Raw genomic sequence first — 17,389 nt, 5'->3', positions numbered from 1 at the left:
CTCCCCCGCTATGTCTCTCCCCCGCTATGTCCCTCCCCATCTCTCCCCCGCTATGTCCCTCCCCTTCTCTCCCCCGCTATGTCCCTCCCCATCTCTCCCCCGCTATGTCCCTCCCCATCTCTCCCCCGCTATGTCTCTCCCCCGCTATGTCCCTCCCCATCTCTCCCCCGCTATGTCCCTCCCCATCTCTCCCCCGCTCTTATCCTCTCCCCGCGTCTGTTACAGAGGATCTAATTGCTCATCACCTGATAGAACAGATGATCGAAAAGGATCCACAGAAACGACCGTCCGCCCCGTCTGTCCTCATACACCCCTTCTTCTGGAGTCTGGAGAAACAACTGCACTTCTTCCAGGTCAGTGTACAAGAAGTCATGTGACCTCACCAGCAGAATAGTGAGTGTAATACAGGATATAAATCGAGATTTTCCTAGCTATCGTGACGGAAAATATAAGTTATATGAAGACAGGAGGATAGTATCTTGCATTAAATCTTTCTTTTTATTGCCCATAGCAGAAAACTACAACATTTTATATACTTTAATATAGAAAAATATTTCATTAAACTACAATTCCCAGCAGCCCCTGGATCCTCCCTCCCATGGGTCGTCGACCCTATATAAGGGGCTGTCTGGATCTCCTCCTCCTTTCTTTCGTGGGAACTTCGGAACAGCGCACAGCATCACAACACAGCGAAAGCACTCCAACGGCAATCGAAACTCCGTGTCCGGAAACCGGATGTCTGGGCCAACTGGGCCTCGACCAACTGTGTTCTAACTGGAACAGAAAACAGAACGGCTGTCACTCAGGAACTCTTCAGTTTCATCCCTGAAAACGGAAGTTCCGCTCCTCAATAACCTGAAATGAGAGAAAAAACACCATAACAGGGTTGGGCAGGGAGGGAAGATACTCTCCTCCTGTCTTCATATAACTTATATTTTCCGTCACGATAGCTAGGAAAATCTCGATTTATATATCAGACAGGAGGCTCATATCTTGCAAATTTAAAGCTAAATAAGGTGATCATGAATACAAAGAGTAGACACGTCAGAGGACAGACACATGTTCTTGAGGTCTAAAATAGAACTGCCAAAAAGTCGATTCGGACGACCAATCAGCGGCCAATAGAAGGTCCGAGAGCGAGCCTCCTGAAGTGACCACTTTAGTGGCCATAGCCCCTCTAGAAGAGTGGGCACCAAAAAGAGAACTATCAATTCCAGCCATTTCCATGGCTGATCTCACCCACCTGGCCAAAGTAGCCGAGGATACCGGAAGGTGAGGTTTGACATAGGAAATCAATAGTTGAGTATGACTAACGGATCGCAACACTGCAGTCCGCGACTCGTACATTTGCAGACATCGCACCACACACAGTCGTGGGTGATCAGGAAAAAAGGGGTAGAAGACTGACTGAAGTCTCGTCTTAGTTCTGCGGACCACAGAGAACCGTACCCCTTCCAGTGAAAACTGTCGCCGAGATACGTCCAAGGCTTTTACATCTGACACCCTTTTTATGGACACGAAGCACAAAAGGGTTGTGAGCTTTAGAGATAAGTTTTTCAGAGAGAGGACATCATTGTCCTCCCAGGAGGAAAAAAGTTCCAACACTCGGGAGACATCCCAAGTCGATTGGTACCTAGGACGGGGAGGATGCTTGAATTTCACGCCTCGTAAAAGCCTACATACCAAAGGATGTTTACCTACTGGTAACGCGTCCACCAGACAATGATATGCCGATATGGCAGATCGATAAACGTTTAGCGAACTATAAGACTTGCCAGCCTCAAAAGAGTCTGCCAGATAGTTCACTACGACTGACACAGGTGCTTGAACGGCATCAATTTGCCGTTGATCACACCAACGAACCCACCTGGCCCAGGCAGATCTATATGCCGATCTAGTCCCTGAGGCCCAGGCCAAGGTGAGGAGGTCTCTAGCCGATTGCGAAAGGTCATTACCGACGTCTGCGACCCCGAAACCAACCACGCTAGGAGTGGAAGGTTGTCTTCCAATATCAGAGGGTGATAACCCTTGATCGGGTTCGTGAGGAGTTGAGGTGAATGAGGAATCAACCGAGGGTAGTCGGTTGACAACCCAGCAACAGAGGAAACCACGGCTGCGTTGGCCACCAAGGGGTGATCAGCACCACCGTCGCCCTCTGGTTCGCTACTTGGAGAAGGACTCTGGTAATCAGATTGAACGGAGGAAACGCATAATGCGTCCCCTGCGACAATATCTGGCGGAATGCGTCCACTGCTGACGCCTCCGGATCCGGCCTCCAGCTGTAAAAGCGGGGTAATTGCCGGTTGAGACGAGAGGCAAAGAGGTCCGTATGTAACGGACCCCAAAGGTCCCTCAAGGCCAAAAATATGGACCGTCCAACGTCCAATCGCTGGAATCCGACCAGTAACGAGAATTCCAATCTGCCACCGTATTGGATACCCCAGGGAGATATTCTGCAACCGGAATGATATTCCGGCACAGACAAAAATGCTAGAAATCGGACGCAATGTCCGCTAGCACTCTGGACCTCGTGCCCCCCAAGCGGTTGACATATTGAACCGCTGCCACGTTGTCCATATGTAAAAGCACACACCTGTTGGACGTGTGGGGCAGAAAACTCCTGACCGCAAAGAATGCTGCCCAGCAGCTCTAAAGCATTGATGTGGAGGAGAGATTCCTCTGCGGACCATTTCCCTCCGCTGGTGTCTCGCCCGCAGCGAGCACCCCACCCTTGGCGGCTCGCATCGGACTCGATGATCATGTCCAGGCAGGAATTGAAAATAGTTCTGCCGTTCCATTCGACGGCATGATGAAGCCACCACTGCAACTCCTCTACCGACTCCTGACAAAGGGAGACCTCGTCCGCATAACGGAGACCCTGGCGTAGGTGGAGAGCCTTGAGTCTCTGAAGGGCCCGATAGTGCAGCGGGGCCAGAAAAATCGCTTGAATAGAGGCCGACAACAGGCCGACTATGCGTGCGATCATCCGTAGGGATATACGACCCTTGCGCAGTATCCCCCTGATTTCCATGCGAATCAGAGCCAGTTTGGATCTTGGTAGCAATAGGATGGACCGATTGGTATCCACCAGGAAACCTAGGAATTCCATCTGCCTTGAGGGGGTCAGCACCGATTTCTCGTAATTGATGAGGAAGCCTAGTTCCGTCATCAGTGAAACCGCCCATTGGCTGTGTAGTAAGGCTTGTGACCTGGAACGTGCCATGATAAGCAGGTCGTCCAGGTATATGATAAGTCGTACCCCCCTGCTCCGAAGAGCAGCCACTACTGGTTTGAGCAACTTTGTGAAACGCCAAGGGGCCGATGACAATCCGAACGGCAGGCAGGTGAACTGCCACATTCGGTTTCTCCATAGAAACCTTAGGAAAGGTTGGGAGGCGGTGTGTATGGGGACGGTAAGATACACGTCCTTCAAGTCGATTTTCACTAGCCAATCCCCTGGCCACAGAAGATCGCGCAACAGATGGATTCCCTCCATCTTTAAGTGGTGGTAAGCCACGTGTTGGTTGAGGTCCCTCAGGTTTATCACCGGGCGATAACCGCCATCTTTCTTCCTTACCAAGAAGATATTGCTGACAAACCCGGGCGATAGGGAATCTACTTCCTGCAACGCTTGTTTGGACAAGAGCTCTTGAAGTTCGATGTCTATGAGCTCTACATTTTGAGCAGAGAACCGAATGGGTTGGGGTATAACATTCATTTCGGGAAGAGAATGGAATTCTATTTGGTAGCCGGCTACCGTATTGAGGATCCACGCGTCTGCCGTAATCGTGGACCAGACGTTGGAAAAATGCATCAGCCTGCCCCCCACCAACGTGTGTGGAATCGCAAGTGGTAGTGTAGTTACCGGTCGGTGGCCGAGATCTAGGGAATCCACGACTACCGCGTCCTCTCCAGGGTCGTCCTCGAGGAGGGAAGAAAGGGGCCGGCTGGGCCACAGGTATGGCATATTGTTGCTGAGCAGGAGCGAGCTGTTGGTGTGCCGGTCTAGTGTAGGGCCTATATGGGGCAGCGCGGCCGGTAGATCGCCCTCTGCCTCTACTGGCCTTGCCAAAAACCTTGCCAGGTTGGCCAGCCTTTTTTAGAGAGGTTTGAGCCTTATCTAGGCTAAAGAAAAGGCTGACAAATTTGTTGATGTTCTTGATAAGTTCTTCTCCGAAGAGAAGACCTTCCGCGGAGGGGCCTGGTTCGTTCTCCGCCAGATGGCTAAGCTGGGGTTCCAGTTTCATTAAGATGGAACGTCTTTGCTCCACCGAACACGTCGTGTTCGCACTGCCTAGCATGCATATAGCATGCTGGGCCCAACCCCTGAGCTGATTCAAGATCTTCGTGAGCGGACCCAGTAGATCTAGGATGCGGTCCTGGATCACTTTGAATGACCTCTCAATACCTTTTTTAGAATACTTTCCAGACCTTGTCAAGTATTTCAGGAGCACCGGATCTATCTCCGGGGTGACCGCAACTTTCTTGGCCACATACGGCCGAGGACACTCAGCCCTCAATTTATTGTGATTCACGCGATCCAAGGACCGCCTCGTCCAATATTCAATGTATTTCGCCACATTTGGCAACGGCGCCCACTCACCTGAGCGTGGGTGCGTAATCTCGTCGGGGTTAAACAATGGTTGCCCCTGGGAATCTAAAATGGCTTCAGTTGGCACCTCATTTTCTGCGGTATGGTTATCCGCCGTGAACCCCGCATCCTCCTCAACATCAGAACCGGAGTCTGTGGCCTCAGCCCTATCGGACTCATCGGACGTCCCGTCCGTGGACGTCTCATAAGAGTCCGGTTTAGTCCGTCTGGCGGACTTCTGCCCCTTTATGTACTCCTTGGGGCCCAAGGGTCGAGAGTGGTCTGGGAGGTGTGGGGTGCGGCCAACCGGGTCAGGTCCTGCCTGGGGCACATTATAAACTTCCCCTGCCGGGGAGTCGGAGTGCACATTCATGTTCCAGACATGAGGTGGGAGGCTTCCATTTCTACAACCTCATTAGCCCGTCCAGTGAGTCCAGCGAGGAGGGGGGGGGGGGGGGAAGTATCCTTCTCACCAGCCATGATCTATAACGAAGAAGGCTATAATTATGGGAAGCTACAAGTAGCTCACTGACAGCTATAGGGAGAGACTACTGGGTGCAGTACAATAGGGCTGTATCAGGTAATGCAGGGGAGCCGAATTCAGTACCTGAGGTAACACTAAAACAGACCGCAGAAACTATGCTGGTGCTCCTCACCGCTCGCACAACAATGGCGACAGTGAGAGGAGGAGGAGGGGTCTGCAACCAGCGCTCTCGGCCGAAGTCTCGCGTGGCTATGGGCGAGAGCGTTGAGAGAGGCTGCGCCGGGGCTCCGGAGGCGTGTCGCAGGATGCGCGTCCTGGGCTGCGCCTCCTTGACGTCACCAAGCCCGCGAAGCGAGAAGGGAACAGAGAGGAGGGCGCAAAGATGGTAAAATGGCGCCCGTATTACACTAAAGGAATAGAAACCGGAGATACTGAATAGAGCAGCAGTAAGCAATGACTGAGAGAGGGCTGGGAGGAGGAAGAGGAGAAAAAGAATAAGAAGAATATCATAAAGAATAAGAAATATAAGAATAAAAGAGAGAGAATAAACAGACAAGAGGGGTGTATAGTAGTAACTATAGGACCCCAAAATCACTGAAAGTAACACACAATTCACATATACTTATCTGCCATGAGCAGAAAGAAAGAGGAGGAGGAGATCCAGACAGCCCATTATATAGGGAGGGAGGATCCAGGGGCTGCTGGGAATTGTAGTTTAATGAAATATTTTTCTATATTAAAGTATATAAAATGTTGTAGTTTTCTGCTATGGGCAATAAAAAGAAAGATTTAATGCAAGATGTGAGCCTCCTGTCTGATATATAACTCAGGGTCAGTACAGGATAAGTAATGTATATACACAATGACCTCACCAGCAGAATAGTGAGTACAGCTCTGGGGTATAATACAGGATATAACTCAGGATCAGTACAGGATAAGTAATGTAATGTATGTACACAGTGACCTCACCAGCAGAATAGTGAGTACAGCTCTGGAGTATAATACAGGATATAACTCAGGTTCAGTACAGGATAAGTAATGTAATGTATATACACAGTGACCTCACCAGCAGAATAGTGAGTACAGCTCTGGAGTATAATACAGGATATAACTCAGGGTCAGTACAGGATAAGTAATGTAATGTATGTACACAGTGACCTCACCAGCAGAATAGTGAGTACAGCTCTGGAGTATAATACAGGATATAACTCAGGATCAGTACAGAATAAGTAATGTAATTTATGTACACAGTGACCTCACCAGCAGAATAGTGAGTATAGCTCTGGGGTATAATACAGGATATAACTCAGGATCAGTACAGGATAAGTAATGTAATGTATATACACAGTGACCTCACCAGCAGAATAGTGAGTACAGCTCTGAAGTATAATACAGGATATAACTCAGGATCAGTACAGGATAAGTAATGTAATGTATGTACACAGTGACTTCACCAGCAGAATAGTGAGTACAGCTCTGAAGTATAATACAGGATATAACTCAGGATCAGTACAGGATAAGTAATGTAATGTATGTACACAGTGACTTCACCAGCAGAATAGTGAGTACAGCTCTGGAGTATAATACAGGATATAACTCAGGATCAGTACAGGATAAGTAATGTAATGTATGTACACAGTGATCTCACCAGCAGAATAGTGAGTGCAGCTCTGGAGTATAATACAGGATATAACTCAGGATCAGTACAGGATAAGTAATGTAATGTATGTACACAGTGACCTCACCAGCAGAATAATGAGTACAGCTCTGGAGTATAATACAGGATATAACTCAGGATCAGTACAGGATAAGTAATGTAATGTATGTACACAGTGATCTCACCAGCAGAATAGTGAGTACAGCTCTGCAGTATAATACAGGATATAACTCAGGATCAGTACAGGATAAGTAATGTAATGTATGTACACAGTGATCTCACCAGCAGAATATTGAGTGCAGCTCTGGAGTATAATACAGGATATAACTCAGGATCAGTACAGGATAAGTAATGTAATGTATGTACACAGTGATCTCACCAGCAGAATAGTGAGTGCAGCTCTGGAGTATAATACAGGATATAACTCAGGATCAGTACAGGATCAGTAATGTAATGTATGTACACAGTGACCTCACCAGCAGAATAGTGAGTACAGCTCTGGAGTATAATACAGGATATAACTCAGGATCAGTACAGGATAAGTAATGTATGTACACAGTGATCTCACCAGCAGAATAGTGAGTACAGCTCTGGAGTATAATACAGGATATAACTCAGGATCAGTACAGGATAAGTAATGTAATGTATATACACAGTGATCTCACCAGCAGAGTAGTGAGTACAGCTCTGGAGTATAATACAGGATATAACTCAGGATCAGTACAGGATAAGTAATGTAATGTATGTACACAGTGATCTCACCAGCAGAATAGTGAGTACAGCTCTGGAGTATAATACAGGATATAACTCAGGATCACTACAGGATAAGTAATGTAATGTATGTACACAGTGATCTCACCAGCAGAATAGTGAGTACAGCTCTGGAGTATAATACAGGATATAACTCAGGATCAGTTCAGGATCAGTAATGTAATGTATGTACACAGTGACCTCACCAGCAGAATAGTGAGTACTGGAGTATAATACAGGATATAACTCAGGATCAGTACAGGATAAGTAATGTAATGTATGTACACAGTGACCTCACCAGCAGAATAGTGAGTACAGCTCTGGAGTATAATACAGGATATAACTCAGGATCAGTACAGGATAAGTAATGTAATGTATGTACACAGTGACCTCACCAGTAGAATAGTGAGTACAGCTCTGGGGTATAATACAGGATATAACTCAGGATCAGTACAGGATAAGTAATGTATGTATACAGTGACCTCACCAGCAGAATAGTGAGTACAGCTCTGGGGTATAATACAGGATATAACTCAGGATCAGTACAGGATAAGTAATGTAATGTATGTACACAGTGACCTCACCAGCAGAATAGTGAGTACAGCTCTGGAGTATAATACAGGATATAACTCAGGATCAGTACAGGATAAGTAATGTAATGTATATACACAGTGACCTCACCAGCAGAATAGTGAGTACAGCTCTGGAGTATAATACAGGATATAACTCAGGATCAGTACAGAATAAGTAATGTAATTTATGTACACAGTGACCTCACCAGCAGAATAGTGAGTACAGCTCTGGAGTATAATACAGGATATAACTCAGGATCAGTACAGGATAAGTAATGTAATGTATGTACACAGTGATCTCACCAGCAGAATAGTGAGTACAGGTCTGGGGTATAATACAGGATATAACTCAGGATCAGTACAGGATAAGTAATGTAATTTATGTACACAGTGATCTCACCAGCAGAATAGTGAGTACAGCTCTGGGGTATAATACAGGATATAACTCAGGATCAGTACAGGATAAGTAATGTAATGTATGTACACAGTGACCTCACCAGCAGAATAGTGAGTACAGCTCTGGGGTATAATACAGGATATAACTCAGGATCAGTACAGGATAAGTAATGTAATGTGTGTACACAGTGACCTCACCAGCAGAATAGTGAGTACAGCTCTGGGGTATAATACAGGATATAACTCAGGATCAGTACAGGATAAGTAATGTAATGTATGTACACAGTGACCTCACCAGCAGAATAGTGAGTACAGCTCTGGGGTATAATACAGGATATAACTCAGGATCAGTACAGGATAAGTAATGTATGTACACAGTGACCTCACCAGCAGAATAGTGAGTACAGCTCTGGAGTATAATACAGGATATAACTCAGGATCAGTACAGGATAAGTAATGTATGTACACAGTGACCTCACCAGCAGAATAGTGAGTACAGCTCTGGGGTATAATATAGGATATAACTCAGGATCAGTACAGGATAAGTAATGTATGTACACAGTGACCTCACCAGCAGAATAGTGAGTACAGCTCTGGAGTATAATACAGGATATAACTCAGGATCAGTACAGGATAAGTAATGTAATGTATGTACACAGTGACCTCACCAGCAGAATAGTGAGTACAGCTCTGGAGTATAATACAGAATATAACTCAGGATCAGTACAGGATAAGTAATGTAATGTATGTACACAGTGATCTCACCAGCAGAATAGTGAGTACAGCTCTGGGGTATAATACAGGATATAACTCAGGATCAGTACAGGATAAGTAATGTAATGTATGTACACAGTGACCTCACCAGCAGAATAGTGAGTACAGCTCTGGAGTATAATACAGGATATAACTCAGGATCAGTACAGGATAAGTAATGTAATGTATGTATACAGTGACCTCACCAGCAGAATAGTGAGTACAGCTCTGGAGTATAATACAGAATATAACTCAGGATCAGTACAGGATAAGTAATGTAATGTATGTACACAGTGATCTCACCAGCAGAATAGTGAGTACAGCTCTGGGGTATAATACAGGATATAACTCAGGATCAGTACAGGATAAGTAATGTAATGTATGTACACAGTGACCTCACCAGCAGAATAGTGAGTACAGCTCTGGAGTATAATACAGGATAAGTAATGTGACTTGTGTCTTACAGGACGTCAGTGACCGGATAGAGAAGGAGCCATTGGATGGGCCGATTGTTAAGAGACTGGAGAGAGGAGGGAGAGACGTGGTGAAGTTGGACTGGAGGGAACACATCTCGATGCCGCTGCAGACAGGTGATGGTCTTGTCATGTGTCACTGACTCCTCCTGATCTTCACCATGAATTCACAGCATTGTTCTGTGTGTTACAGATCTGAGGAAGTTCCGTAGTTACAAGGGGAAGTCTGTAAGGGATCTACTGCGAGCATTAAGGAATAAGGTGAGACCCCGACCTGTACACTGACTACATAGTGGAGGAGCAGGGTCCACAGCAATGCAGAGTATTTCAGGAGATGAGTGTACTGATCATGTGGAGGTCACAGGGTGAGAGTTATATAGTGGAGGAGCAGGGTCCACAGCAGTACAGAGTATTTCAGGAGAGGAGTGTACTGATCATGTGGAGGTCACAGGGTGAGAGTGATATAGTGGAGGAGCAGGGTCCACAGCAGTACAGAGTATTTCAGGAGAGGAGTGTACTGATCATGTGGAGATCACAGGGTGAGAGTGATATAGTGGAGGAGCAGGGTCCACAGCAGTACAGAGTATTTCAGGAGAGGAGTGTACTGATCATGTGGAGGTCACAGGAGTGAGAGTTATATAGTGGAGGAGCAGGGTCCACAGCAGTATAGAGTATTTCAGGAGAGGAGTGTACTGATCATGTGGAGGTCACAGGGTGAGAGTTATATAGTGGAGGAGCAGTGTCCACAGCAGTACAGAGTATTTCAGGAGATGAGTGTACTGATCATGTGGAGGTCACAGGGTGAGAGTTATATAGTGGAGGAGCAGGGTCCACAGCAGTACAGAGTATTTCAGGAGAGGAGTGTACTGATCATGTGGAGATCACAGGGTGAGAGTGATATAGTGGAGGAGCAGGGTCCACAGCAGTACAGAGTATTTCAGGAGAGGAGTGTACTGATCATGTGGAGGTCACAGGAGTGAGAGTTATATAGTGGAGGAGCAGGGTCCACAGCAGTATAGAGTATTTCAGGAGAGGAGTGTACTGATCATGTGGAGGTCACAGGGTGAGAGTTATATAGTGGAGGAGCAGTGTCCACAGCAGTACAGAGTATTTCAGGAGATGAGTGTACTGATCATGGGGAGGTCACAGGGGGAGAGTTATATAGTGGAGGAGCAGGGTCCACAGCAGTACAGAGTATTTCAGGAGAGGAGTGTACTGATCATGTGGAGATCACAGGGTGAGAGTGATATAGTGGAGGAGCAGGGTCCACAGCAGTACAGAGTATTTCAGGAGAGGAGTGTACTGATCATGTGGAGGTCACAGGAGTGAGAGTTATATAGTGGAGGAGCAGGGTCCACAGCAGTATAGAGTATTTCAGGAGAGGAGTGTACTGATCATGTGGAGGTCACAGGGTGAGAGTTATATAGTGGAGGAGCAGTGTCCACAGCAGTACAGAGTATTTCAGGAGATGAGTGTACTGATCATGGGGAGGTCACAGGGGGAGAGTTATATAGTGGAGGAGCAGGGTCCACAGCAGTACAGAGTATATCAGGAGAGGAGTGTACTGATCATGTGGAGGTCACAGGGTGAGGGTTATATAGTGGAGGAGCAAGGTCCACAGCAGTACAGAGTATTTCAGGAGAGGAGTGTGCTGATTATTTGGAGGTCACAGGGTGAGAGTGATATAGTGGAGGAGCAGGGTCCACAGCAGTACAGAGTATTTCAGGAGAGGAGTGTGCTGATCATGTGGAGGTCACAGGGGGAGAGTTATATAGTGGAGGAGCCGGGTCCACAGCAGTACAGAGTATTTCAGGAGAGGAGTGAACTGATCATGTGGAGATCACAGGGTGAGAGTGATATAGTGGAGGAGTAGGGTCCACAGCAGTACAGAGTATACAGGAGAGGAGTGTGCTGATCATGTGGGAGGTCACAGGGTGAGGGGTATATAGTGGAGGAGCAGGGTCCACAGCAGTACAGAGTATACAGGAGAGGAGTGTGCTGATCATGTGGGAGGTCACAGGGTGAGGGTTATATAGTGGAGGAGCAGGGTCCACAGTAGTACAGAGTATTTCAGGAGAGGAGTGTGCTGATCATTTGGAGGTCACAGGGTGAGAGTGATATAGTGGAGGAGCAGGGTCCACAGCAGTATAGAGTATTTCAGGAGAGGAGTGTACTGATCATGTGGAGGTCACAGGAGTGAGAGTTATATAGTGGAGGAGCAGGGTCCACAGCAGTACAGAGTATTTAAGGAGAGGAGTGTACTGATCATGTGGAGGTCACAGGGTGAGGGTTATATAGTGGAGGAGCAGGGTCCACAGCAGTACAGAGTATTTCAGGAGAGGAGTGTACTGATCATGTGGAGGTCACAGGGTGAGAGTTATATAGTGGAGGAGCAGTGTCAACAGCAGTACAGAGTATTTCAGGAGAGGAGTGTGCTGTTCATGTGGAGGCCATAGGGTGAGAATTATATAGGGGAGAAGCAGGGCCCACAGCACTACAGAGTATTTCAGGAGAGGAGTGTACTGATCATGTGGAGATCACAGGGTGAGAGTGATATAGTGGAGGAGCAGGGTCCACAGCAGTACAGAGTATATCAGGAGAGGAGTGTACTGATCATGTGGAGGTCACAGGGTGGGAGTGATATAGTGGAGGAGCAGGGTCCACAGCAGTACAGAGTATTTCAGGAGAGGAGTGTACTGATCATGTGGAGGTCACAGGGGGAGAGTTATATAGTGGAGGAGCAGGGTCCACAGCAGTACAGAGTATTTCAGGAGAGGAGTGTACTGATCATGTGGAGGTCACAGGGGGAGAGTTATATAGTGGAGGAGCAGGGTCCACAGCAGTACAGAGTATATCAGGAGAGGAGTGTACTGATCATGTGGAGGTCACAGGGTGAGAGTTATATAGTGGAGGGGCAGGGTCCACAGCAGTAGAGAGTATTTCAGGAGAGGAGTGTACTGATCATGTGGAGGTCACAGGGGGTGAGGGTTATATAGTGGAGGAGCAGGGTCCACAGCAGTACAGAGTATACAGGAGAGGAGTGTGCTGATCATGTGGGAGGTCACAGGGTGAGGGTTATATAGTGGAGAAGCAGGGTCCACAGTAGTACAGAGTATTTCAGGAGACGAGTGTGCTGATCATGTGGAGGTCACAGGGTGAGAGTGATATACTGGAGGAGCAGGGTCCACAGCAATGCAGAGTATTTCAGGAGAGGAGTGTACTGATCATGTGGAGGTCACAGGGTGAGAGTTATATAGTGGAGGAGCAGTGTCAACAGCAGTACAGAGTATTTCAGGAGAGGAGTGTGCTGTTCATGTGGAGGCCATAGGGTGAGAATTATATAGGGGAGAAGCAGGGCCCACAGCACTACAGAGTATTTCAGGAGAGGAGTGTACTGATCATGTGGAGATCACAGGGTGAGAGTGATATAGTGGAGGAGCAGGGTCCACAGCAGTACAGAGTATATCAGGAGAGGAGTGTACTGATCATGTGGAGGTCACAGGATGAGAGTGATATAGTGGAGGAGCAGGGTCCACAGCAGTACAGAGTATTTCAGGAGAGGAGTGTACTGATCATGTGGAGATCACAGGGTGAGAGTTATATAGTGGAGGAGCAGGGTCCACAGCAGTACGGAGTATTTCAGGAGAGGAGTGTGCTGATCATGTGGAGGTCACAGGGTGAGAGTGATATAGTGGAGGAGCAGGGTCCACAGCAGTACAGAGTATTTCAGGAGAGGAGTGTACTGATCATGTGGAGGTCACAGGAGTGAGAGTTATATAGTGGAGGAGCAGGGTCCACAGCAGTACAGAGTATATCAGGAGAGGAGTGTACTGATCATGTGGAGGTCACAGGGTGAGGGTTATATAGTGGAGGAGCAGGGTCCACAGCAGTACAGAGTATACAGGAGAGGAGTGTGCTGATCATGTGGAGGTCACAGGGTGAGAGTTATATACTGGAGGAGCAGGGTCCACAGCAATGCAGAGTATTTCAGGAGAGGAGTGTGCTGTTCATGTGGAGGTCACAGGGTGAGAGTGATATAGTGGAGGAGCAGGGTCCACAGCAATGCAGAGTATTTCAGGAGAAGAGTGTACTGATCATGTGGAGGTCACAGGGTGAGAATTATATAGGGGAGAAGCAGGGCCCACAGCACTACAGAGTATTTCAGGAGAGGAGTGTGCTGATCATGTGGAGGTCACAGGGGGAGAGTTATATAGTGGAGGAGTCGGGTCCACAGCAGTACAGAGTATTTCAGGAGAGGAGTGTACTGATCATGTGGGAGGTCACAGGGTGAGAGTTATATAGTGGAGGAGCAGGGTCCACAGCAGTACAGAGTATTTCAGGAGAGGAGTGTACTGATCATGTGGAGGTCACAGGGGGAGAGTTATATAGTGGAGGAGCAGGGTCCACAGCAGTACAGAGTATTTCAGGAGAGGAGTGTACTGATCATGTGGAGGTCACAGGGTGAGAGTTATATAGTAGAGGAGCAGGGTCCACAGCAGTACAGAGTATTTCAGGAGAGGAGTGTGATGATCATGTGGAGGTCACAGGGTGAGAGTTATATAGTGGAGGAGCAGGGTCCACAGCAGTACAGAGTATTTCAGGAGAGGAGTGTACTGATCATGTGGAGGTCACAGGGGGAGAGTTATATAGTGGAGGAGCAGGGTCCACAGCAGTACAGAGTATTTCAGGAGAGGAGTGTGCTGATCATGTGGAGGTCACAGGGTGAGAGTTATATAGTGGAGGAGCAGGGTCCACAGCAGTACAGAGTATTTCAGGAGAGGAGTGTACTGATCATGTGGAGGTCACAGGGTGAGAGTTATATAGTGGAGGAGCAGGGTCCACAGCAGTACAGAGTATTTCAGGAGAGGAGTGTGCTGATCATGTGGAGGTCACAGGGGGAAAGTTATATAGTGGAGGAGCAGGGTCCACAGCAGTACAGAGTATTTCAGGAGAGGAGTGTGCTGATCATGTGGAGGTCACAGGGTGAGAGTTATATAGTGGAGGAGCAGGGTCCACAGCAGTACAGAGTATTTCAGGAGAGGAGTGTGCTGATCATGTGGAGGTCACAGGGTGAGAGTTATATAGTGGAGGAGCAGTGCCCACAGCAGTACAGAGTATACAGGAGAGGAGTGTGCTGATCATGTGGGAGGTCACAGGGTGAGGGTTATATAGTGGAGGAGCAGGGTCCACAGCAGTACAGGGTATTTCAGGAGAGGAGTGTGCTGATCATGTGGAGGTCACAGGGTGAGAGTTATATAGTGGAGGAGCAGGGTCCACAGCAGTACAGAGTATTTCAGGAGAGGAGTGTACTGATCATGTGGAGGTCACAGGGTGAGAGTTATATAGTGGAGGAGCAGGGTCCACAGCAGTACAGGGTATTTCAGGAGAGGAGTGTACTGATCATGTGGAGGTCACAGGGTGAGAGTTATATAGTGGAGGAGCAGGGTCCACAGCAGTACAGAGTATTTCAGGAGAGGAGTGTACTGATCATGTGGAGGTCACAGGGTGAGAGTTATATAGTGGAGGAGCAGGGTCCACAGCAGTACAGGGTATTTCAGGAGAGGAGTGTACTGATCATGTGGAGGTCACAGGGTGAGAGTTATATAGTGGAGGAGCAGGGTCCACAGCAGTACAGAGTATTTCAGGAGAGGAGTGTACTGATCATGTGGAGGTCACAGGGTGAGAGTTATATAGTGGAGGAGCAGGGTCCACAGCAGTACAGGGTATTTCAGGAGAGGAGTGTACTTATCATGTGGAAGGTGACAGTCTATAGTATTATTGCACTGTGGGGGTTGTAGTGATGATGATGGAGATGTTTGTCCTCAGTCTCTGTTCTTCCTACAGAAACACCATTACCGGGAGCTTCCTTCTGAGGTGCAGGAGACTCTGGGGAACGTCCCGGATGACTTTGTGCGTTACTTCACCTCGCGGTTCCCGCATCTTCTGCTGCACACATATCTGGCCATGCAGCTGTGCGGCGCTGAGAGACTTTTCCAGCCATATTACGTACAGGAGGCAGCAGAGCCGACCACCAGTGCTGAGACCTGAGCCTGCGAGGCTGGAGATACACACAGTGCCTTACACCGCTGTCAACTCTGCTACACGGGAGGGTGGGTGGATGTAGCAGTGCCGAGTCCTGTCACACCGCCGTACCATGTCCGTGCTGCACTATGGACTCCTCAGTACAGGACAATCCTCTTCAGATGTTATTTTTGTCACATTGAAGGGTTTTATTTATGGACGGAGTTCAGTATTCGCGATCCTGCCCCCCGCAATGGCGCAGATCAGCCTCCAGGTGGCGCACTACACGGTCGCTGTTACTACATGAAGTATCCGGAGCATTAAGTTATTTTATGTTTATTTTATATTTGGTGCAGATTTAATTTTGTAAATTTGTACGTAGCCGGGACGGGAGACGGGGGAGTGCAGGGTCAGGTGACGCGCAGTGTCAGGGGCCGGTTTGCTTTTTTTATTGTTTTTATAAAGAAAATGGGAAAACTGCTGAACTGTCGTCTGTTCTGACTCTCAATAAGGAATAAAATGCAGTTTTATCTTCAATCAATGAATGTAATTTCTGGTGCGAAACATGTATATCCGCCCAGGAAAGATACACGAAATAGGATCTATAGAGAAACATGGCCTGGTCAGATGGATCCAGATCTCTATAGAGAAACATGTCCTGGTCAGATGGATCCAGATCTCTATAGAGAAACATGTCCTGGTCAGATGGATCCAGATCTCTATAGAGAAACATGGCCTGGTCAGATGGATCCAGATCTCTATAGAGAAACATGACCTGGTCAGATGGATCCAGATCTATATAGAGAAACATGACCCGGTCAGATGGATCCAGATCGCTATAGAGAAACATGACCTGGTCAGATGGATCCAGATCTCTATAGAGAAACATGACCTGGTCAGATGGATCCAGATCTCTATAGAGAAACATGGCCTGGTCAGATGGATCCAGATCTCTGTGGAGAAACATGGCCTGGTCAGATGGATACAGATCTCTATAGAGAAACATGGCCTGGTCAGATGGATCCAGATCTCTATAGAGAAACATGTCCTGGTCAGATGGATCCAGATCTCTATAGAGAAACATGGCCTGGTCAGATGGATCCAGATCTCTATAGAGAAACATGACCTGTCAGATGGATCCAGATCTCTATAGAGAAACATGGCCTGGTCAGATGGATCCAGATCTCTATAGAGAAACATGGCCTGGTCAGATGGATCCAGATCTCTATAGAGAAACATGTCCTGGTCAGATGGATCCAGATCTCTATAGAGAAACATGACCTGGTCAGATGGATCCAGATCTCTATAGAGAAACATGGCCTGGTCAGATGGATCCAGATCTCTATAGAGAAACATGTCCTGGTCAGATGGATCCAGATCTCTATAGAGAAACATGTCCTGGTCAGATGGATCCAGATCTCTATAGAGAAACATGACCTGGTCAGATGGATCCAGATCTCTATAGAGAAACATGTCCTGGTCAGATGGTTCCAGATCTCTGTGGAGAAACATGACCTGGTCAGATGGATCCAGATCTCTATAGAGAAACATGTCCTGGTCAGATGGATCCAGATCTCTATAGAGAAACATGTCCTGGTCAGATGGATCCAGATCTCTATAGAGAAACATGTCCTGGTCAGATGGATCCAGATCTCTATAGAGAAACATGTCCTGGTCAGATGGATCCAGATC

General features: G+C 47.5%; 1 protein-coding gene across 1 annotated transcript; it reads left to right on the top strand.

Moving 5' to 3' along the window:
• The first annotated feature begins 230 nt into the window (after positions 1-230).
• Positions 231-16,216, top strand: LOC130304490 (serine/threonine-protein kinase/endoribonuclease IRE1-like). The gene is made up of 4 exons (XM_056551932.1): positions 231-353; positions 9,670-9,793; positions 9,870-9,937; positions 15,521-16,216. Exons 1-4 carry the CDS (start codon positions 258-260, stop codon positions 15,722-15,724), a joined length of 492 nt encoding a protein of 163 aa, XP_056407907.1. The 5' UTR covers positions 231-257; the 3' UTR covers positions 15,725-16,216.
• The last annotated feature ends 1,173 nt before the right edge of the window (positions 16,217-17,389 follow it).

This window comes from Hyla sarda, unplaced genomic scaffold, assembly GCF_029499605.1.
Source record: "Hyla sarda isolate aHylSar1 unplaced genomic scaffold, aHylSar1.hap1 scaffold_1276, whole genome shotgun sequence".
NCBI lineage: Eukaryota > Metazoa > Chordata > Amphibia > Anura > Hylidae > Hyla > Hyla sarda.
The sequence above is the reverse complement of the archived record's forward strand: the minus strand, read 5'-3'. Positions and strand labels throughout refer to the sequence as shown.